Raw genomic sequence first — 23,028 nt, forward strand, 5'->3', positions numbered from 1 at the left:
ATTCAATAACGATTGAATGTTATCCGATCTGGGTGGATTTTTATAGGGCAACAAATGGGGGAACGCATGTGCATTTCAATTTGCATTGAACTCACGTGCATCGGGTTACCATGGCCGTTGAGTCAGCCATTGATTCAGTCATTGAATCTGTCATTGAGTCAGCCAGCCAACCCGATACGCGGCCAGTCACAGCCTCCTAGCCAGCTGAATAACACACAGTTGGTTGGCTCTGGGTGACGTATTGTGGAATCTATATTACTGGTGACAGCTTCAGAGGCCGTAACAGTGGCTATATGTCAGGTGAGGTGAAATTGGGTTGAACGTCGCGTCCAAGATTATTGCAATTATATAGCGACGGCCATGCATGTGTGTGTGTTTGTGTGGCTGCTTGTACTAGTCCGCCCTCCGGGTGGACGCTCTACCACTAGACCATGGAGGCGGTCAGCTATATGTCAGATTACCTTTAAACTGAGATGTTGATGTTACGGAGTGGGAAGGTCTTCCTGAGTAGATTATGTCACCCAGAGGCCAACCAGACCGCAACTGTATGTCATACTGCTTGCTGACAGGTTCGTTTGTTGTTTAACGCCACACTCAGCAATATGCCAGCTATATGACGGCGGTCTGTAAAAAATCGAGTCAGAACCAGACAATCCAGTGATTAATATCATGAACATCGATCCACGTAATTGGGATCGATGACGTGCATCAACCAAGTCAGCGAGCCTGACCACCCGATCCCTTTAGTCACCCCTTAGGACAAGCATTGTCGCCTTTTACGGCAAGCATGGGTTGCTGAAGACCGATTCTAACCCGGATCTTCACGGGTCTCATTGCAGTACTGGAGATTATAAGGTAGTTAACTGGCACGGCTGTGAAGGTATATTACCTTGTCTGACGTCTATTTTCTTCCAACATGGAAATCCTGCAAATGTCTCCTTCGTCATCCCTCCCAAATAGGGCTCATGTTCACAGTTTACAACAGCGCCACCTTCCGGAAGTGCTTCCGCCATTGCCATAGTAACGTAGCCTGTAAACATCCCGATCTCCAGTAGCCTTCTGCATGCGGATTAGAAACTGAAGTTCATTGGTTTCAGCTCAAATATTCCCTTGTAAACAATGATTTGTAATATTTAGTTTGAAATGACCGTGAGATATTGGATGTTTTAATGCATATAAAATAAATCTAAACATACGCTGACAGCCCCTGGGTTAGTTATCATGGGAGGAGCTCTTGTATCATTTCGTGTTACAACCCACTTTGATACAACCATACGTGTAACAACCCACTTTGTTGCCACAATTCGTTTTACAAGGCACTTTGTTACAACCGACTTTGTTACAACCCTTCATGTTATAACCCCTCATGTTCAACTCATGTCACGAGTGACCCCAGGGTCGAAGAGGCAGATGCTTTTTTGCCCCTATTACATATCTTGTTTCCATTCTTCTTCCATCTGACCGCCTCCGTGGTCTAGTGGTAGAGCGTCCGCCCGGAGAACGGAAGGTCCAGGGTTCGATCCCGGGCCGCGTCATACAAAAAGACGTTAAAAGATTGTACTTGTTGTTACCCTGTCTGGCGCTCGGCATGAAGGGGCTAAAACAAGGACTGGTCGGCTCGGAGTCAGTATACTGTGTCTGAGTGGGGTATTCATGTTAAACTGCGGCATGGTATATCAGTGAGCTAGCACTATAAATCGGCATCAGTCCGGACTAGTACAAGCAGCCACACACACACATACACGTGCATGCACGTCGCTATATAAGTGCAATAATCTTGGACGCGAAGTTAAACCTAATTTCACCTCACCTCTTCCTCCATCTTCCCGAGGCAAGAGTGTTAACTGACTTTAAAAGTCTAGTATCGTAATGCCACCAGTGGCTATTACCAGTTATGCCACTTCTAAGCCTCTCCTACGGACCAATCATATTCCACCTCTCGTATCACCTGCGTTCGCTTCACACAAAAGAGTGGGACCCAGTCAGGGCGATCTGATCGATAATCAAGATCTATATTGTGATAAAACGGGTCTTATATCACGAAATGCATTAAATCACGTGAGTACATTAACTAAAAACATGAAAAGATTTGCAAAATACTGACAACATGTTCCTAGAACATGTAAGCAAAGTGTATGTCAGCTTATATTGGTATGTCACAGCTGGAAACAATATATAATTATATTTCTTTGATGATATGAATATTCTAGATAATAATTGTTCACCATGGAAGTTAAATGTTAACCTGTCGAAAAGTGAAATAATTGTTTTTCGTGAAGGTGTAGCTGTTAAACAATGTGAGAAATGGTATAATCGGAATGAACTTGTAGAAGTTGTAACAGAATATTAGCACATTGGACCAATAAGGACTCTTTAAATTTAACAGGAGCAGTGTCATAATTGGCGTTAAATGGGAAACTTTCACAAATAAATGTTTTAGAATTGGTTTGGACTTATGGAAAAATACCACATTTTAAAAAAACATCTATTTAAAAATGAAACCCATTCTTCTTTATGGATGAGAAACTTAGGGCCATCAAAGATTGGAGGTAGTACAAAAAAGTCCAATATCTAGCATGTAAATATAATCTTGGTACAGGAATTAACTAACCCTGCCAATGTAATGGCTTGAGAGGAACGTGGACGGTACCCATTGTTTATCAACTGTTCGGGGAAATGCATTATATAATTATAATATACTAGCTAAAACTACTCTACATGCCATCTGAAAGACTTTCACGTAGGGCATACGAAATGGTATTTAATCTTGACTCAGGAAGTAGAAAGAACTGGGTGGGTAATGTTAGACATGTTCTGTTTCATTGAGGTTTTGGCTATGGTTTGGTCTACTAAGATGTTGGATGTAGAGTTACTTTTCTGAAACGTCTTCCAACCAGATTGAAAGATATGTACAGCCAATGTACCAGATATTAATATCATACACTTTTTTAAAATACCGTATTCGACGTAATATGCGCCCCGCTCTAATAAGCGCCCACGGCGATATTTGCTAATATATTGGCAAGTGTACAATCTCAATTAGCACCCCTTCCGAATGATTAATGTACACAAGACTTATTTATTCGTGTTTCATACGCACTCGCGTGTTATATGCACCCTTAATTATCGTCAATTAAATTCTGGAATAATATATCTGTCGTGTATAATACGCACAGACTTTTCTTTTGTATCATTTCAGACTGTAAGCATACACCACGAAGTTTACGATCTTCAACTGTTTTTTTTTCACCAAACTTTTATTCTAACAAGAGGCCCCTATTTCTAATTTTGAGAGCGCCCAAGGCGCTTATTACGTCGAATACGGTATGTCTAGAAGCAGTAAATATTTAACAGATTCGACTTTGCTACCGATTTTGCTCGTGCTGGAGTTGGATGAACAAAAGGTTAATAATGATACAGGGAGACACCACAATCTTCCAAAATTTGAAGGATTATGTACATAATGTAATCTGAACAATGTCGTCCTATGTCCTTAAAATATGTATTCGAAAACATTACATACCAAATAGATATGTAATTCGACAGTCAGTCCAACAGGTTATTCGCCTTTTGACAACCTCAAGTTATCAAGATTTAAAATTTGTTTAAATTTGAAATTACACTGTGCTGTATTGTATTCGCTTTGTCTGGCCTTTCATACAATCTACATTTGAACGATAAACCATCGATTTTTAAATGTCATGAGAACAGGTCGCAATGACCACCTCGTTTCACGATATATTCTGTCACCATCTGTTGCTAACGATATATATGCTACTCAAAGGCAGGTCTCCCTTTTCTTTGAGTGAGTGAGTTGGGTTTAACGCCGCTTTTAACAGTATTCCACTTATATCACGGCGTGTCTGCTTAATGTGGGAGGAAAGCCCGAAGTGATGCAGGTCTAAGACGTTTACCACTTCGGTGAAACCCACGAGCACGGGTATGGTGCTGACAAACCTAGAAACATAATCGGGGTGAACCGGGATTCGAACCCACAATCATAGGTTTCTGGCGTGTCCAGGGGACGCAACTCTGCACAGCGAATCGCGGCGCCTTAGACGACTGGGCCACCCGTGCCCCCTCTAACGATATGAAAAAAGTTCATGTGTATATAATTAAATGTTTGTTATGTTCATTGAAATTTCTGCGTTCTGATTAGCTGAATTGGTCACGTGTTATTGCACTCATTTCCCAATGAACGTTAAAAGCCATGCCCACCGAGGGGGACTACTTTTATTACTACGTCATGTCGGGGAATCCCATTATTTACAGTTGAGGGAATTCCCTTTCTGCGCACGTGTATCGTCATGCACAGGACATTTAGCGAAAGTCATGCATATTCAGTGTCCAAACTACCCTTTGAGACCGAAGGCCGAGAAGGAATGAAACAGCAAACGTGCAGGTTCGCTCGCCTGTTCCTTTCCCGCTCGCCTTGGTTCAACAACATTTTATGTCTTCGGGTTTCAGTTCTAACTAGCATTTTTCCAACTGTGTCTTCCCGTTCTCAGGGGACTAGTGGTTGAATCTGGCGGTAACTGATCATGTTATTTGAAACAGCCGCCTTCTCCCGGACATATTTGTTCCGGTTCGTTACAGTCTGACATTTCGCCTTTTCCCTTGATCGACAGGTCCTATTAATATTGTTTTGTCCTTATTCTCCGTTGATTGGCTACTGACTTTGTAGGCGTGTCCAATTATGTGCATAAATTAAACAATCACCAGATCAATGTCACGCAACAGTATGTATTCCTACACCTGGAATGTTTATCAATCTCGTCTTGTTTGTCTGCTTTGGTATATACAACTGTTTTTAGTTAAACTATTGTAGATACAACATGTTTTCGTTGTCGAATTCAATCATAAGCATCGACTGTATTGAGGTATGAATCGAGAAACCGATGTGCAAACTTTTGTAAGAATCAGCTACGCGGATTCATACAGTTTGCACCCGATCAATTTGGTCGCCTCTTACGTCCAGCATCTAACCCGGAATCTCCACAGTATCACCTCTTACAACCAGCATCAGTTGCTGGGGACATGTTCTAACCCGGAATCTCCACAGTGTCTCCTCTTACAACCAGCATCGGTTGCTGGGGAAATGTTCTAACCCGGAATCTCCACAGTGTCACCTCTTACAACCAGCATCAGTTGCTGGGGACATGTTCTAACCCGGAATCTCCACAGTGTCTCCTCTTACAACCAGCATCGGTTGCTGGGGACATGTTCTAACCCGGAATCTCCACAGTGTCACCTCTTACAACCAGCATCAGTTGCTGGGGACATGTTCTAACCCGGAATCTCCACAGTGTCTCCTCTTACAACCAGCATCGGTTGCTGGGGACATGTTCTAACCCGGAATCTCCACAGTATCACCTCTTACGACCTGCATCGGTTGCTGGGGACATGTTCTAACCCGGAATCTCCACAGTATCACCTCTTACAACCAGCATCGGTTGCTGGGGACATGTTCTAACCCGGAATCTCCACAGTGTCTCCTCTTACAACCAGCATCAGTTGCTGGGGACATGTTCTAACCCGGAATCTCCACAGTGTCTCCTCTTACGACTAGCATCGGTTGCTGGGGACATGTTCTAACCCGGAATCTCCACAGTGTCACCTCTTACAACCAGCATCGGTTGCTGGGGACATGTTCTAACCCGGAATCTCCACAGTGTCACCTCTTACAACCAGCATCAGTTGCTGGGGACATGTTCTAACCCGGAATCTCCACAGTGTCTCCTCTTACGACCAGCATCAGTTGCTGGGGACATGTTCTAACCCGGAATCTCCACAGTATCACCTCTTACAACCAGCATCGGTTGCTGGGGACATGTTCTAACCCGGAATCTCCACAGTGACACCTCTTACAACTAGCATCGGTTGCTGGGGACATGTTCTAACCCGGAATCTCCACAGTGACACCTCTTACGACCAGCATCGGTTGCTGGGGACATGTTCTAACCCGGAATCTCCACAGTGTCACCTCTTACAACCAGCATCAGTTGCTGGGGACATGTTCTAACCCGGAATCTCCACAGTATCACCTCTTACAACCAGCATCGGTTGCTGGGGACATGTTCTAACCCGGAATCTCCACAGTGTCACCTCTTACAACCAGCATCAGTTGCTGGGGACATGTTCTAACCCGGAATCTCCACAGTGTCTCCTCTTACGACCAGCATCAGTTGCTGGGGACATGTTCTAACCCGGAATCTCCACAGTGTCCAAAGAGCTCTTACGAATCCCCAAAGTGTCCCCTTCCTTTGACCAGCATCGGTTGCAGGTGACCTGTTTTAACCCGGAAACCCCACAGTGAGAAGGTGAAGTGAATGTGCTGAGCTTGTTCGTCAAACACAGACTGACCATCTATTCTGTTAGGCTGGCGGGTCGAATGGAACCTGTGGGACGTCTTCGAAGCCACACAATTATCATTGACCTAGCGAGTTGAGTTTAGTGCCGCTTCGAAAAGTATTCCAGTTACATCACAATGTGTCAGCTTGATGTGGGAGAACAGGCCGAAGTGATGCAGGTCTGAGACGTTTACCACGTTTACAGAAATCAACGAAAAAGGGGCATGGTTCTGACAAACCTACAACCAAAGCAACGTGAAAAGATATTCCAATCAACGATCACAGGTTTCTGGCACGTCTAAGGGAAGCAACTCCCCATGAAACAGTAAATATGGTATTTATACTTTTATTTACCACATTTTCATTACAATGAAGACTCTTGCATATAAGGCGACTATATATCAGCAGGCAGAGTTATCTTCACTTTGCACATAAGTTATTCCCCCTTCCTCCTGATCAAGGATACACCGTCGAAAAGAGGCAACACAATCTGGAAAAAACAGGGAATATGTCATGCAGAAGTCTTACACAGGTTGAAAAAGGAATCATGAAATGATATACAACCGCAATCGTATGCAAAAGGCATGCTGTTGGTCATGCAGCGATATACACAGACATAAAAGTATGTGAAAATTCACACACATACACACGCACGCACGCACGCACGCACACACGCACACACGCGCGCGTGTGTGGTTAAAGCGTTCGATCGTCAAGCCGAAGACCCGGTTCGATTCCCGAAATAGGAACAATGTGTGAAGCCCATTTCTGGTTTCCCCCGCCGTGATATTGCTAGAATATTGCTAAAAGCGGCGTAAAACCATACTCACTCACTCACTCACTCACTACTATCATCCGTATCAGCTCGCACACCGACCTACCACTACCCCAACAGCTCGCACACCATCATATAGCTACTCCTACACGCAACAGCTCGCACAACAACCTACTCCTATTCAAAACAGTTCACATAACAACCTATAGCTACTCCTATCCCAAACAGTTCACACAACAACCTACTCCTATCCCAAACAGTTCACATAACAACCTATAGCTACTCCTATCCCAAACAGTTCACATAACAACCTATAGCTACTCCTATCCCAAACAGTTCACATAACAACCTATAGCTACTCCTATCCCAAACAGTTCACACAACAACCTACTCCTATCCCAAACAGTTCACATAACAACCTATAGCTACTCCTATCCCAAACAGTTCACATAACAACCTATAGCTACTCCTATCCCAAACAGTTCACATAACAACCTATAGCTACTCCTATCCCAAACAGTTCACACAACAACCTACTCCTATCCCAAACAGCTCGCACACCAACCTGTAGCTACTCCTACCCCCAAGAGCTCCAAAAACCAACCTACTTCTACCCCAAACGGCTCGCACCAAAACCTTCTCCTACCCCCAACAACTCGCACCCCAACTTCCACTACCCCCAAGAGTCCCCACCACTATATCCAATTACACCAACTTCAACCCCACCAGTTGCCACAACCATCAGAAGCCCCCCGCCATGACCCACCCCCACCCCCTACCCCACCCCACACACGCACGCACGCACACACGCACACCTCCTTCCCACCTGCTCCACCCGGGAGTCTTCCATCACCGCCTTGTTGAACAAATCCACCGTGGAGCCGGGCTGGGTGTACGGGTAGCCATAGTACAAGCTGTTGTCCGCCATCAACGTTCCACCCGCAGCCAGAAGATCAAGGTCCAGCAGCTTCTGCAAGGTGACAAGTGCAAGAGTCCCGTGAGTTCCGGGGCAGGAACGGACTGCAGTACCGAATGAGTGAGTGGGTAAACGCCTTTGTACGCCGCACTTGGCAATATTCCTACATAACTTCATCGGGGATAGCTACACAACAGAGATACAGGTATGGGATCTCACTTCGAAGTACGTTACACACCTAAGATCCAGGTATGAAGATGCTACACGACTGAGATTCAGGGCCCTGTTCCACAAAGCGATCTCACCGCAAAGATGGTCGTTATTGACATACTTTCATAGGCCTACGATAGTTAGTCCGCTGAGATCGCTTTGTGGAACGGGACCAAAGTCCTTCTATTCTTATTAACCTTCTGGCTATTTGTGTACCTCGATATGGAGTTCTTAAAATGGTGGTAACACCTCGTAGGAGGGCTTAAGATCATTGTAAACCCTTGATAGAACAAAAACTACAACAAGAGATTTATTTCACTTCAAAGGAAGTTGAATGTCAGAGGGATTCCAGGTTTTAGGTCTGCTGTGGTGGGTTCACCCAGTCAACACCAGAAGAAACAGTTGTTGATGATGCCTAGGAGGGCGCTGGCTCCGTTTTACTGGCCTTCGACAGAATTTCGGAAACAACCGCTTTCTGATCTTCACTTCCACGCTTGTACACACGTACGGCTTCGCTACAATGCCCAGTTTAGTCACAAATGGTCTGCTCGTCTATGTTAGCTACGGCCTACGGCCCCCTCGGTATGTCACCTCATGTCAGGGTTAACAATCGCTGGTAATCCATCGTAGAATGGTTTCTCCTATACTTCTTTGTTGTTTACCGCCACACTCAGCACTACTCCAGCTAAATGACGGGGCCTGTAAATAATGGAATCCAGACAATCCAGTCATCGATATTTTTAAGCAACGATCCACGCCGTCGGGGTACGATGACATGCATCAACCACGTCACCGAGCCTGACCACCCGATACATTTAGTCGCCTCTTACGAGCAGCACTGCAGTGGACGTAAGTGTGACCAGGAAACCCAGGTACGAGATCCTACCTTGAAGTACGCTGTGTAGTTGGGCTTGTCAGCGTCCAGGTACACGACGTCGAATGTCTGACCCTCCGCGGCCAGCTGGTCCAGGGAGTCTAGCGCTGGACCTACAGAGGATGAGGAGCATAGGTACCAGAGATAGGGACGTGTTTATTATCACTGCTATCGTTAAATGGGGCGGTCGGGTAGCCTAGTGGTTAAAGCGTTCGCTCGTCACGCAAAAGACCCGGGTTCGAATCCCGACATGGGTACAATGTATGAAGCCCATTTCTGGTGTCCCCCGCCGTGATATTGCTGGAATATTGCTAAAAGAGGGGTAAACCAATCTCACTCACTCACTCGTTAAATGGTGAAGGGTTAATTTGTAGTTAACAGCATTTCAGTTCTAAAACAGCGAGTCAGATTAATGTAGGAGTGAGGCAGGTCTTAGATGCTTAACAGCTTGGTGAAACCCACGAGCACGGATATGGTGCTGACAAACATGGACACATAGTTCACAATCATACGTTCCTGACGGGTGGCAACTCTGCACAGCGAACTGCGGTGCCTCAGACGACTGGGGCACCCGTGATCCCTCATAACGTCATCATGATAACGACCCCATGTGAGTCGATCATCAAGATGTTGATGTCTGTCCTGTAGCTGAAGGTGATGCCAGCCCCAGTCATTAAACTACAACCACACAGGCCGTGCTGTCCTACCAAGCCGGTAGAGATGATGAGCATTGCTCCAAACACGATAGATCAGCATGCTTGAGAAGGGGTGAGTCAGTATGGTTTTACGCCGCTTTTAGCAATATTCCAGCAATATCACGGCGGGGGACGCCATCAGCTTCACACATAGTACCTATGTGGGGAATCAAACCCGGATCATCGGCGTGACGAGCGAACGCTTTAACCACGAGGCTACCCCGCCCCCTTGAGAAAGAACCTCGTTTCGTCACTGAATATTATGTGACGCAATAAGACATCTGACACGTTATGATGCACACCCACTCCATTTATAACGTTTGTAATACGAAGGCATCTTGACTTACTAATCCTGCTGGACGGTCGGGAAGCCTAGTGGTTAAAGCGTTCGCTCGTCACGCCGAAGACCCGGGTTCGATTCCCTCCATGGGTACAATGTGTGGAGCCCATTTCTGGTGTCCTCGCCGTGATATTGCTGGAATATTGCTAAAAGCGGCGTAAAACTGTACTCACTTACTCACTACTAATCCTGCACTTTTCATCAAGTTACAGAACGTTCGATCACTTGCTCCCACGTCGGTGATAGCCCTTCACTTAACGTTTATGCACGATGAAGATTGAATCTATCCCATAACGCTAAAAGTATCCATAACTGAGATCTTTTTCACCGATTTGCCTTGGCAGAATCCATAAGCTTGAAAACAACAATTCATTTCTTGAGATCATTAGCAGTCTGACGGAGTGAGTTCCTCGACCTAATCTGGCCTACTGCTATTATTATGTATTGCCTGTCATGAGATTATAAAATTATAATGGTAATATCAAAAAAAGGTTGGGGCACGGGTGGCCTAGTCGTCTAAAGCGCCGCAATTCGCTATGCAGAGTTGCGTCCCTTGGGCACACAAGAAACCTATGATTGTGGCTTCGAATCACGGTTCGCCCCGATTATGTTTCTAGGTTTGTCAGCATCATACCCGTGCTCTTGGGTTTCACCGAAGTGGTAAACATCTACGACCTGCATCACTTCGGGCTTTCCTCCCACATTAAGCTGACACGCCGTGATATAAGTGGAATACTGTTAAAAGCGGCGTTAAACACAGCTTACTCACTCAAAGTCCTGTCTTTGAGTAGCATATATACATGTTGATATGTTTACACTAGGTAGGATCAATGTACAATACAAAGAATAAAGAAGTTGTTATCCAGAAACAAATTCACATCTTCATGGGTTTTTTTCAAATTCCTCCTTCTCACGTTACACTGCAATGCAGGGCTGACACGATCATGACAATGTTTTCTGCGTGCATTTATCATATTGAGTGAGACAATTAAAGTATTCAGTCCTGATGATGCATAGTGCGATATTAAATACAGGACAAATACACCCGGGTGGAAACGACGACCATAAGGACTTCATGCTTACCTTGACGAATGTCTATTCTCTTCCCGGATGGCGTCTCATCGAACCACTTCCTGGCAATCTCAACTAAATATGGTTCGAACTCGCACGTGACAACAGCACCATCTTCCGGAAGTGCCTCCGCCATCGCCATTGCAACATATCCTGTAAACATCCCGATCTCCAGAGCTCTTTTAGCTTTTTGCATTCGGATCAAGAACTGAAGAATCTGACCTTTAAAAGAAACCGATGAGCTGTGAGAGGTGAGTAGAGGTAGCAGTCTCTGTGTGCGTGTGTGCGTGCGTGCGTACGTGCGGGCGTGCGTGCGGGCGTCTTAAAGCTTTTAAGAACGCTTTAACCACAAGGCTACCGCTCTGTCCCCTTAGCTGAATAGCGGCCAACGCCTGATCTAACCTCCCTATCAATTACAGGCCGCCATGATGTACCGGTTGCATTGCTGACTGAAGCTTGAAAGAAAAAAAGAAAACTCTTTGATTGACATTGATATACCTTCTCCGGTGCCGCTCAGCCAAAGGGCACTGAACTCTGCTCCCACCTTGCCCTCTTTGTACAGCTGCTGCCATGGCATGGCGTAGGTCTTCTCGCAGATCATCCGGGCACCTGGCGAATCGGCATACGTCATCTCTCGACTGTATTCTTCACGGGTGTCTATCAGTTCCAGCGCTCTTCCTATCGTTGCCCTCACATCTGGGGGCGTGTCGGGGTTATCTGCCCTGGTATATAGCTGTTCCAGCAACTTACTCGCCGGGTCCAAGGTCCGGACCTTGTTGATGAGTTTCAGAGAGCTTTGTGAGGTCATTATTCAAACCTGCATTAAGAAGTGAAGCTATAGTGTTTAAACGGGAAGAACAGTCGATCCTCGATACAAAGTCAGTTCCCAGTGTAATATACACGAACCGCTCTTAAATTAAACCACGGAGTCTATATCCAGTTTGGTTATATATATCCCAGCTAACACACGACGTTGTCACAACGTTGTGATAAGGTTGTGGACTGGTAACGTTGTGATATTAGTTTCAACAATGCTATTATTACGTTGCTGTGGAACGTTATTTCAAAACGTAATAAAAACGTTGCACGTTTACGTTGAGAAAACGTTGTGCATCTGACATCCCACAACGTTGTAATTACACATAGGAAACAACTTATATCATCTCTGAACTTTAATTTCATGTACATATATGTCTAATAAAGCTGACATGAGTAAGATATACTCCACACCATTTGTTAGTAGCTGTGTACAGAAGGTGTCACACGCAGTTATAGTCAAACATTTGGGCGCGTTGTTTTTTTGCGCGGGCTTGAGAGAAACCGTTGCTGTTCGTAAGGGAGAGTACTCGCGATCCATTCGTCACCACTCGCCCCTTTCCGTAACCTCACGGAATAACACGAGTTGGTCACGAATGCTCGCGATCGACACAGCAGCGATTTTGTGGTGAGTAAAACTACTTTACAATTTCATCATGCCATTTAAACAATATTACCAAGAGGTCTGAGTGAAAGCTGCTGTGCGTCTCTTGATTTTGCTTACTCTATGTAATTGTTTTTTATCGATAAATTGTTATCATTCTCGTGCAATACCTCAGGGTGCATGAAACAAAATGGCGTGTTAAATGGTGAAGTTTTGTTATCAGTAACATAATTATATTATCTGATGATATAACTACAGTTATTAATGAAAAAGGTGTGGTATAAGAATCTGTTTAAATTTATTTAGGTCATACAGTAACTTTTCCCACTTGCATAGAACGGTAATCGCATGTGTAATGTACGAAACAGTCTCATATCAATCGCTCCCGTCTTCCATGTGTGTGAATGCATGGTGTGTACCTTTTCCCCACTGTGCTGTAGACGCTAAAATTCCTATATGGTGCCTACTTTTGTTGACCCTTATTTGTCAGTACATATGCTACCATCTCCCTCCTCCACGGACGGACCCGTGAAGATCCGGGGTAGAATAGGTCTTCAGCAACCCATGCTTGCCTTAAGAGGCGACTATGCTTGTCGTAAGAGGTGACTAACGGGATCGGGTGGTCAGACTCGCTGACTTGGTTGAAGCATGTCATTGTATCCAAAATGCGTGGATCGATTCTCATGATACCAATCACTGGATTGTCTGGTCCAGACTCGATTATCTACAGACCGCCGTCATATAGCTGGAATACTGCTACGTGCGGCGTTAAACAACAAACAAACATTGGGTGAATCTGAATCTTCGGTAGGTATAGCTTTAAGCCACGTCCATGTATATAAAGCGTCGGTTAATATGCCAAGCACAGTCTACAGTCAAGGAGGCTTTATATCATATGCCTTTAGCTCATGTTAAATACGTGAGTCACTATTTAGTAGTTAATATCACTTATGGCATAGCCCAATACTTCGGGAAGGTCATTTATGGAAAAGTAAAGATTAAGTATTTAGAAGGCGCATTTACCAAACGCTACAATGATAAATTGTGTTATGATCAATGCATTACGTGATCTGTGCCGTTCGTTATGTTTGTACTCCATGATGAAAGTCTTTGCGTTTCTGGGGCGGTCGGGTAGCCTAGTGGTTAAAGCGTTCGCTCGTCACGCCGAAGACCCGGGTTCGATTCCCGACATGGGTACAACGTGTGAAGCCCATTTCTGGTGTCCCCCGCCGTGATATTGCTGGAATATTGCTAAAAGCGGCGTAAAACCATATTCACTCACTCACTCACTCTTTGCGTTTCTTTTCAGATACATGCGGCAACAGTCGAACAGACCACATGCATCGAAGAATAAATATTAACGTTAATTTCCGCTTTGCTTGTTATGTTTGTTAACTAGTTAGAAAAAACCAATAACCTTGTTCGGTCGCAAATGATTTCAAATTATAAGTAAATTTACCATACTGATCAACGATGTATAAAAGACCATTTTTGCAGAGCACATTTACTCCTGCTACACCGACAATGAGCAGTATTGTATTCACATCGGTGTAATGCAAGCGTTTTCTGAGCACGTTGACAGAAACACGGGATGTCACAGGTTACTTGCGCTTAAAAGTCGATGTCCAACTCACGAATTAGATCAGTTATTTCCAGATACATTCCGCAAGATAGACATCCCCATTCTGAGTGAGTAAGGTTTTACGCCGATTTAGGCAATATTCTAGCAAACAGCGAGAGACACCACACATCGGCTTAACACATTGTATCAATGTGGGGAATCGAACCCGGGTCTTTTGCGTGACGAGCGAACGCTTTAACCACTAGACTATACCCTACCGCAACGAATGTTCCTGGTGACGTAAGTATGATGTGTTGTTTTACTACGTTGTCACAGCGTCAATGGGAGTCCACACGATATGTGTCGTATGGACATGACTTATTTCAGTATGTCAGCCTTCTAACACCATGTCAGTTGACAACGTTTATGGTAGTCCACAGGATAATTTGTTGCATGCACGTAATATCATAACGTAAATACAACGTAAAAATATGTTGCCACAACGTAAAATACAACGTTACCACAACGTAAAAATACAAGGTTCCCACAACGTAAAAATACAAGGTTCCCACAACGTAAAAATACAACGTTACCACAACGTAAAAATACGTTCCCACAACGTATAAATACAACGTTACCACAACGTAAAAATACGTTCCCACAACGTAAAACTACAACGTTACCACAACATAAAAATACAACGTTCCCACAACGTAAAATACAACGTTACCACAACGTAAAATACAACGTTACCACAACGTAAAATACAACGAGACAACCGAGAATTCGACACATTCAAGTTTTACACAACGGGATTCGACCATATATAAACTATTACACTGAGCAGTTTCTCCCGCTTTGAATTTAATGGATAACTGTATACCACTAACCACTAGACTATATTCCATTATACTGCTTCTACAAACGTCATCACTGAGGCAACTACAATTATATGCTAGTAAAAGGCGAGTTTAATAATATGATGCAGCAGCTTGAATTAGCAGATGAATATATTATTGTGTAATATAATATTATTACAGCTAAAATGGATAGAATTATCATTAAACCGCCCGGATGTTATCAGAAATGAGCGGGCCACTGTAACTTGATAATGCCCTCATATTGCTTGACGACGGGCCATTATCGCGCCCGTTGTTAGAGTGAGTGAGTGAGTTGGGTTTAACGCCGCTTTTAACAGTATTCCAGTTATATCGCGGCGTGTCAGCTGTGGTCGGAAAGCCCGAAGTAATGTAGGTCTCAGACGTTTACCATTTCGGTGAAACCCACGAGCACGGGTATGGTGCTGACAAACCTAGAAACATAATCGGGTCGAACCGGGATTCGAACCGACAATCATAGGTTTCTGGCGTGCCCAAGGGACGCAACTCTGCACAGCGAATCGCGGCGCCTTAGACGACTGGGCCGCCCGTGCCCCCCGCCCGTTGTTAGATGACGTCATAGGATAGGATAGGTGACGTGACGTTCCATAGTGACGTCATCTGGTTTGTTCTTTGACGTTTCCATATTTGTAAAAGTGGATCAGTGACATTCGTGTTGATAACAGTAAATGTTTCAAACCCGATATTGTTGTTTCTTTTTATTTGATAAAAAAAATCCATCCATGTTAGCAGATAAATGGAAGACCTCGGGCTTCTGCAAATGATAATGCCCTGAAAAATAGCGTTATCCTTACAGTAATAAAACACGATAATCTAGAGAGCAATGTGGCAACCGATAGGATAGAATTACCATGAGGAAACATGTCGTTTGTTCAAGAGGACGAGTGAGTGAGTGGGTGGGTTGCAGGCCGTTTTTAGCAATATTCCAACATTGTCACGGCAGGGGACACCAGAAAACTGAGGAATCGAACCCGGGCCTTCGGAGTGACGAACGAACGTTTTAACCACTAGGCTGCCCCACCGTCCCTCATTTATGTAATAGATGTAAACATAATGTAGCTATGTCAATACCTGCAGGTTTGTTTGTTTGTTTGTCTCAGACCTTTACCACTTCGGTGAAACCCACGAGTACAGGTATGGTACTGACAAACCTAGAAACATAATCGGGGCGAAATGGGATTCAAAACCCGATCATAGGTTAATGACATGCCCAAGGGACACAACTCTGCACCGCAAAGCGCGGCGCCTTGGACGACTCTGACATCCGTCCCAACCGTGCTCCCCATTGAAAAAGAGGGTTACATCAGTTCGAATTTTGTTCTTACGTCTCCTTCTCATGCTTGATTTGACCCAACACATTTCTAAATATCAACTTTCTTTAGATGAATGTGGAAACGTAACATTTGACACCCCACAGCTTACACTGTCGGTTCCAAAAAGAATTTTCTAGCATCAAATACTGTGTAACACCCGCAAATCTTTAAACATGCTAATCTCCGGAATTATTTCCAAGTGGACTTTAGAATGAAATAGTGACAGGCTATGACTCACATGCAGATGGCCTTGACGGAATCTGTGTCACGGATGTGAAAACAAACCTTTTGCTCGGAAATCCGTGCTTGTTTCAACATGTCAAAAAAGCCTACATCCAATTTACACTGTGTAATAAATTCTGCTACTTTGAGAGATACCGCGTACAAAGACGCTCAGTAACAAAAGAAATAGTGTTGTGTGGGGAAACGCATGGGGGCCGAGAGGGGACATCGCTTTCTCGCTTTCTCGCTTTCTCGCTCTATCGCTTTCTCGCTTTCTCGCTTTCTCGCGGTATAGCAATATTCCCTCTTGGCCACGATATGGGTCCCTTACGTTATGTGTTTCTTTACGATAAAAAGTATATACGTAAAACAACATTAATGAATTGTCCTCAGTGTGTGTGTGTGTGTGTGTGTGTGTGTGTGTGTGTGTGTGTGTGTGTGTGTGTGTAATAAAAGAGAGCTGAGATTTTTCCAGACGCATTTCAAATTATACATATGGACGGAATGTTGAAACTTTCTCACTATCTACTTAAATATGATTTAACAGTACAGACATATGTGCTTTTATAACAATCCACGTTTTTCTGCGTAAAAAAAAATTTGATTGATTTATGGCCCTGTTTAGCTATTGGATCCCCCGCCCCTGGGCCAAGTTATCAAAACAAATAGCAAATCACACCGCTCAATAGTACTTCCTTCCTAAAAAGCAATAGTGTTTTCCTAAAAACAACGCTTACGGGGGTATATCAATGTTTATTCTGTTTGCGGAGTAGATGTCATCAAAGTGGAAGTCCTCACCCAAGCAATGGTAATACTACCGGATGTCCATTATGTAATTTCTAGTTTTGGATGACATATCGTTCTCAGTAACCGTAATGTGGAAATAGATAGTTGATTGGTTTTATATTCAAGTTGGTATTTCCGCTATTCAACGTGTTCAGTGAGGCCGTCTTATCAACAGTCATTTCTGAGACATAAATGCAAAGTATAATTACCGTATTCGACGTAATAAGCGCCCCGCTATAATACACGCCCACGGCGATATTTGCTAATATATTATTGGCTAGTGAACAATCCCAATTAGCACCCCTTCCGATTGATTAATGTACACAAGACTTATTTATTCGCGTATAATACGCACTCGTTATATGCACACTTAATTATGGGCAATCAAATTCGGGAAAAATATATCTGTCGTACATAAACATTTCAGGCTGTCAGCATAAACCACAAAATTTATCTTTCAACTCAACGTTTTGTTCACCAAAATAATATTCTAATTTTGAGAGCGCCCTGGGCGCTTATTACGTCGAATACGGTTATTAAGTTTACGCTAATTTTTTTGCATTTATAATTAACTCGAACGTTAATTTCAAGATTTACAGTACATACTATTCAAAAGAAGTTAAAGAACACCCGATTCCTTCATATGACTATGGTTAGTCATTAGAGGAAGCGATAGAGCGAGAAAGCGATAGAGCGAGAAAGCGATATTTCCCATAATGCCGTACATTTTAACGGTTTTTGCTGATATTTAGTGATCCTGTAATTCTCACCGCTATTTTGCCTCTTATGATTAGATTTTTTAAACATCTTGTAGTAGATTAATATGTTACAAAATACACACGTAATTTTTTTCTCGTTTAGCTTGTATATTTTCTTGTAGTGTAATAAATAAGCAAGATTCACCGAATACAGATAGTCACTGTTCATATTTTCATTTTGTTCATAATACAACAAAAAGTTATACATGTACACAGTTATGTTTCCCTTACAAAATACAGATGAATTAGATAAATGTCTCTACCTTAAGTCACATACGACTTTCGAGAGCGTCATTAACCCGTAACCCCATTCCTTGGACAATAGAAATGAAATGCGTTGCAAATATTTTTTAAAAACAACTCGTTTCTTATAATGACTTTCGATTAAACTGTCTTCGGGAATTAAATTTAATGCTAAAGTGCTCGTAAAATAAAGTTTAACTTTCCCGCCAGGAGAGACTAGATATCCAATTATAGTATAGGCTCAGGCAGGAATATACCTATTATGTAGCAATTCTCTATATCATTTAAACTGTATGGTTAACCTTTGTGCGTTCTGATGTGAGTTATGTTGTTATCTACTACCTTTTTACACAGACAATGAGTCGGACACACACACACACACACACACACACACACACACACACACACACACACACACACAAACACACACACATACATAATTTTGACAAAACTATACTTAAGATATACATAGCATATTATAATGATAGCTGATTTAATATATGTTATAGATAATTATAGTAATGCATTTCATATTGTTATCAACCTTAACTATGTGGCCACACTAATTATGTCTCTCCATATGTGTAGTTTACACTAGTACATATATCAACTGTGGTAACGCCACAGCGATGGGGGCAGTGGGGTAGCCTAGTGGTTAAAGCGTTCGATCGTCAAGCCGAAGACCCAGTTCGATTCCCCACATGGGTACAATGTGTGAAGCCCATTTCAGGTATTACCCGTGATATTACTGGATTATTGTTAAAAGCGACGTGAAACCATTCTCACTCACCCACTCACTCACACACACACACAGCGGTGTTTATCAAATTACTTTATGCAAGTACATAAATTTGTAGATTTGCACAAGACAAGAAACACAATTCGAGTTAAACATACATCAAATGTCAAAAAGAACATTTACGGACAATCTTATGACACACTGTAACATCATATGCTACCGAAAACAAGTTATAGAACACCCACAATTATAAGATTGTATTTTTGCAAAACAATCAGCCATGACTAATTAACCATAGTCTTCTTAAGTTCTTTTGAAAAGTATATATTTAGATTTTAACCTGATTTATTTAGAGCGTATTGCCATGATCTGCCACGCGCTTTCGGCGTGATGGTCACATACAACTGAAAAGGGCCATAAATCAATCAATTACATTTTACGCAAAAATCGGTGGATTGTTTTAAAATCACCTACGTCTGTACAGTTAAATTATGTTTTAAGTGAATAGTGAGAAAAGTTCAACATTACCTCCCAATTGCAGCAGATATCATATGCGGCCCCTGTAGTGGTCAAGAGGGGATATTGCTTAACCGCGAGAAAGCGAGAAAGCGATAGAGCGATAAAGCGGGAAAGCGAGAAAGCGATAATGCGAGAAAGCGATAGAGCGAGAAAGCGATAGAGCGTGAAAGCGATAGAGCGAGAAAGCGATATCCCCTCTCGGCCACCATAGAAACGGGGATAAAGTTGTCAGAATGAGATCTGCTTGACTAACAGGGAATCTGGCACAACAGTGCAACAACCAAAACGCGTCAATGCGATGTTATTTTACGACTGCTTCAGACAACACGCCATATTCACGTGACACCTCTCATTATCATGATCATCTGGGTTTACATAACCCAATATTGTCGTGTGGGATACAAAGCCGACTGTCAACAACCAACCGACGGTTGTGTACCATGGGAGAGCGGACATCACGTCTAAGGAAATGAGAAACAAACAATTAACTCTCACTTGGTGAAATCAGCCGCTCTCTGGTCCCCGTTGTCAACTGACCAGGTTACTGACCTCTGAACCCTGACCCGAAAGAGTTGCGACGATCCTTCAGAGCTGTGGTGCCGGTCTCTGGAGACAATCAAAGAAGGAATGTTGATGTTATTTATTCAGCTCGCTGGCCTGTTAGGTGATGTTACTGAACGCGCGTGCCAGTGCGGCGAGACTCGTGCGTCTGTGTCAGATAAAGGAAGATGTAGTGAACAGGGAGATAACTCCTGACAGCATGCCCAGCGAGCTTCCCATGCGCCCATCTACATGGGCCCTTAGGCTAACATCAAGACCCTGAAATGAACATATCTTACAGAAAAGAACAGTTGTTAAATTATCTTCATAAAAATATAATAAAAAGGAGCCCAGAGACTCTCTTCGTTTTCAGATACTGCAGTAATCTAGACTTGCCAAACAGTATAGACTTGCATTGGCTGTGTTGGATATATTTGTTTCAGGGTCTGTATGACAGACCATTAGGCCCTTAACTTTACTACTACTACTACTACTACTACTACTACTACTACTACTACTACTACTAGATCCGAAAGGACGACAGGAAGATTGGTGAAGTTGGAATGGGGTTGTTTTATTGAATATTCTGGGGTCTGGAAGAGAGACTACTACGACTACTACTACTACTACTACTACTACTACTACTACTACTGCTGCTGCTACTGCTGCTGCTGCTGCTGCTACTACTTCTACTACTACTTTCCCTACATATTAACGGGTATAAGGTATATAAGCTATTGGTATAACATCTAATTAGGTTTACAGTATTTAAGGTACAGGTCAATTAATAGCCTATCTCCAATGTAGTACGGTACAAGGACGCCAGTCATTTATCCGAACAACTTTGTTCTTTTATTTACATAATCAAGAATTTATCATTTAAACTAATAATCATTGCCTAGACACTTCTGCAATTCTAGTCAATTAACAATCTTAACGTTTGTATTTTACTTATTGTTCAAACAAAAGAAATGATAAATTTAACCAAAAAAGAATACATCAATAAAAACAGTAAAATATAGAAAGTGCAATGTCTTTGGCACGCTCGTTAAATGGAAACTACATACCAATACTTACTAAAGAATCTGTTTAAAAAAAAACACAATCGAACATAAAACGATGAAAAAATAATACTATGTTCATGACTATCGAGGACAACGAAGATGAATCTTTAACAAGGGATAACAGAGACTGGCTCCAGTCTAGGAGTACACGTGCAGGATCTGCCGATATCCCTGTACGCCCTGCACCAAGTAACCTCGCAGCGTCATTATCGCTAAGACCTGATGAGATGTCCCTAACCCTGAATATATTTGCATTCCCTTCACGATCACCTCTTTACTGTGCCTCGCATATCTGGCTCAAATAGCGCTGATGTTTACCTTGTGACGTGAGATGGCTGCGTATTGATACAGTTGTTAGTGGTCACATGATGAGGTTATTTCAGGCAGATGCGGAGTTTGTAGAATGAGCAACCTTTGGCAAGTTCATGTGCAGTAAAATGTAAGGCTCCGTGGATAAACCGCACACACCCAAGTGACTTGCTGGATGGACTTGCTGGATGGAGTTATTGCATAGAGTTGCTGGATGGAGTTGCTGGATACAGTTGCTGGATGGAGTTGCTGGATACAGTTGCTGGATAGAGTTGCTGGATGGAGTTGCTGGATGGACTTGCTGGATGGAGTTATTGCATAGAGTTGCTGGATGGAGTTGCTGGATACAGTTGCTGGATGGAGTTGCTGGATAGAGTTGCTGGATGGAGTTGCTGGATAGAGTTGCTGGATGGTGTTGCTGGATAAAGTTGCTGGATGGAGTTGCTGGATAGAGTTGCTGGATTGAGTTGCTGGATAGAGTTGCTGGATAGAGTTGCTGGATGGAGTTGCTGGATAGAGTTGCTGGATAGAGTTGCTGGATAGAGTGGCTGGATGGAGTTGCTGGATGGAGTTGCTGGATAGAGTTGCTGGATGGGGTTGCTGGATAGAGTTGCTGGATGGAGTTGCTGGATTAAGTTGCTTGATGGAGTTGCTGGATAGCGTTGCTGGATAGAGTTGCTGGATGGAGTTGCTGGATAGAGTTGCTGGGCGGCATTGAACCCTTGGGAAGTGTTGTGTGGAATTCAGTCAGTTCAATGCTCTCTGATAAATTACTTTTAGTACGCCCACTCTGTAGGTACACCCTTCCACAATCGGCGCCCCACTACAGTAGTACCCCGCTCTGTAGGTACACCCTGCCACAATCGACACCCCACTACAGTAGTACCCCGCTCTGTAGGTACACCCTGCCACGATCGACGCCCCACTACAGTAGTACCCCGCTCTGTAGGTACACCCTGCCACGGCAGACGCCCCACTACAGTAGTACCCCGCTCTGTAGGTACACCCTGCCACGACCGACACCCCACTACAGCAGTACCACGCTCTGTAGGTACACCCTGCCACAATCGACGCCCCACTACAGCAGTACCACGCTCTGTAAGTACACCCTGCCACAATCGACACCCCACTACAGTAGTACCCCGCTCTGTAGGTACACCCTGCCACGACCGACGCCCCACTACAGTAGTACCACGCTCTGTAGGTACACCCTGCCACGGCAGACGCCCCACTACAGTAGTACCCCGCTCTGTAGGTACACCCTGCCACGACCGACACCCCACTACAGCAGTACCACGCTCTGTAGGTACACCCTGCCACAATCGACGCCCCACTTCTGCAGTACCACGCTCTGTAAGTACACCCTGCCACGACCGACACCCCACTACAGTAGTACCCCGCTCTGTAGGTACACCCTGCCACGA

At 43.7% G+C, this 23,028-nt stretch overlaps 1 protein-coding gene across 3 annotated transcripts; it reads right to left on the reverse strand.

Moving 5' to 3' along the window:
• Positions 1 to 6,682: 6,682 nt before the first annotated feature.
• Positions 6,683 to 20,409, reverse strand: LOC124142500 (caffeoyl-CoA O-methyltransferase-like). Of its 3 annotated transcripts, none has more exons than XM_046511012.2 (6): positions 20,241 to 20,409; positions 11,730 to 12,048; positions 11,244 to 11,453; positions 9,138 to 9,238; positions 7,952 to 8,095; positions 6,683 to 6,840 (listed from the first exon to the last, which is right to left on the reverse strand). In XM_046511012.2, exons 2-6 carry the CDS (start codon positions 12,037 to 12,039, stop codon positions 6,787 to 6,789), a joined length of 819 nt encoding a protein of 272 aa, XP_046366968.2. In that variant the 5' UTR covers positions 12,040 to 12,048; positions 20,241 to 20,409; the 3' UTR covers positions 6,683 to 6,786. The 3 variants fall into 3 exon arrangements, with proteins under 3 accessions (XP_046366968.2, XP_046366967.2, XP_046366969.2); XM_046511011.2 differs by having other exon boundaries at positions 20,187 to 20,409; XM_046511013.2 differs by lacking the exon at positions 20,241 to 20,409 and adding an exon at positions 16,663 to 16,681.
• Between the last annotated feature and the right edge of the window lie 2,619 nt (positions 20,410 to 23,028).

The sequence above is a fragment of the Haliotis rufescens genome, unplaced genomic scaffold (genome assembly GCF_023055435.1).
Source record: "Haliotis rufescens isolate VD_foot unplaced genomic scaffold, xgHalRufe1.0.p SCAF_8, whole genome shotgun sequence".
Taxonomy (NCBI): Eukaryota; Metazoa; Mollusca; class Gastropoda; order Lepetellida; family Haliotidae; genus Haliotis; species Haliotis rufescens.